This window comes from Trichechus manatus, unplaced genomic scaffold, assembly GCF_000243295.1.
Source record: "Trichechus manatus latirostris isolate Lorelei unplaced genomic scaffold, TriManLat1.0 scaffold00027, whole genome shotgun sequence".
In the NCBI taxonomy this organism is placed as follows: Eukaryota; Metazoa; Chordata; class Mammalia; order Sirenia; family Trichechidae; genus Trichechus; species Trichechus manatus.
The window spans coordinates 10,253,966-10,255,063 of NW_004443963.1; the positions used below are offsets into that span (position 1 = coordinate 10,253,966).

Consider the following 1,098-nt stretch of genomic DNA (forward strand, 5'->3'; position numbering starts at 1 on the left):
CATTTGTTGATGTGCCAGACACTGTGTCAAGAGTTTCACATGCATTATCTTGCCTAATTCCTTCAATTCAGGAGGTTGATACTGTTATTATCCCTGTTTTATAGAAGAGGAAATGGAGGCTAGTAACAAAATTACTTGCTTATAGTCATAATAGCCATAAATAGCAGAACTGGGACTGGAACTGTTCATTCTGGCTTCTGAGCCCCCACCTCCCAACCTCTCCCTCTTCCACCACACCCTCACTGAGCTAGACTCTACTGCATCCCTTGCCATCTAAGTGTTGGGTACTGAGGGCCAGAGCCCGATTCAGAATCTGACTAGGGCATTGAGGGAGGCTAGGGTGCATCACAACCCTGTGGACACGTCAGATGGAGTGAATTTATGTGTGCAAAGGAAGGATCTCACGTGCAGTGATGGTTAGGAAGAAGTCTTTGTAGATGAAGAACAGGTCTAGGAGGTCTTAGAATTATCAGGTGGGCAATGGAGGGAGGGCAAGCAACTTTAACAGAAGTTGATTTTGGATTAGGTGTGAAACTCTAGGAGATGACTGTAGCCTAGGAATTTCCAGGGCAAGTAATTGTGAGCATTTGGGGTAGTTAACTTGGACGATGGCTGCCTTCCCTTTCTCCTCCACCCTCCTTCTTTACCTAGTCTCTCTCATCAGAATTCTTGCTCTTATATATCCCAGTTGACTCACAGGTAAGAAGGCCAATTCCAGGTACCCTGGTGGCTAGCATGCCTGCCCTGAGATAGCATCCCTATGTGGCTTAGCCCCCCATAACCTCCTGCCTGTCTCTGTCTTGTCTCTTTCTGCAGTGATTCGGGCCAAGGTGGTAGGGAAGAAGCTGGTGAAGGATGGGCCCTTTGGCACGTTGGTCTACACCATCAAGCAGATGAAGGTAAGTGATGTCAGCCTGGCTCTCAGAGGGTTTCCAGGTTTATGCCAGAGGAGTCCTGGCCAAGGAAGGAAGGCAAGGCAAGTTCGATGTGGGCTGTGTGTTTGCTTAATGTCTAAGCCCCAGCCCTTCGACCCTGCTGAGGCAGCAGAAAGGGATGGGTGGGGAAGGGAGGGATGGTGGCTGCTTCATCCCAAAGACA

The 1,098-nt window shown here is 49.0% G+C and overlaps 2 protein-coding genes across 2 annotated transcripts in view; one reads left to right on the forward strand and one right to left on the reverse strand.

The window, feature by feature from the left end:
* Positions 1-1,098, reverse strand: part of SYN3 (synapsin III) — a 658,658-nt gene that overhangs the window by 443,425 nt on the left and 214,135 nt on the right. The window lies entirely within an intron of this gene.
* Positions 1-1,098, forward strand: part of TIMP3 (TIMP metallopeptidase inhibitor 3) — a 69,781-nt gene that overhangs the window by 55,781 nt on the left and 12,902 nt on the right. The window contains exon 2 of the mRNA XM_004373804.1: positions 817-899. Within this exon, the coding sequence (XP_004373861.1) occupies positions 817-899 (83 nt within the window). The remainder of the gene's footprint in view (positions 1-816; positions 900-1,098) is intronic.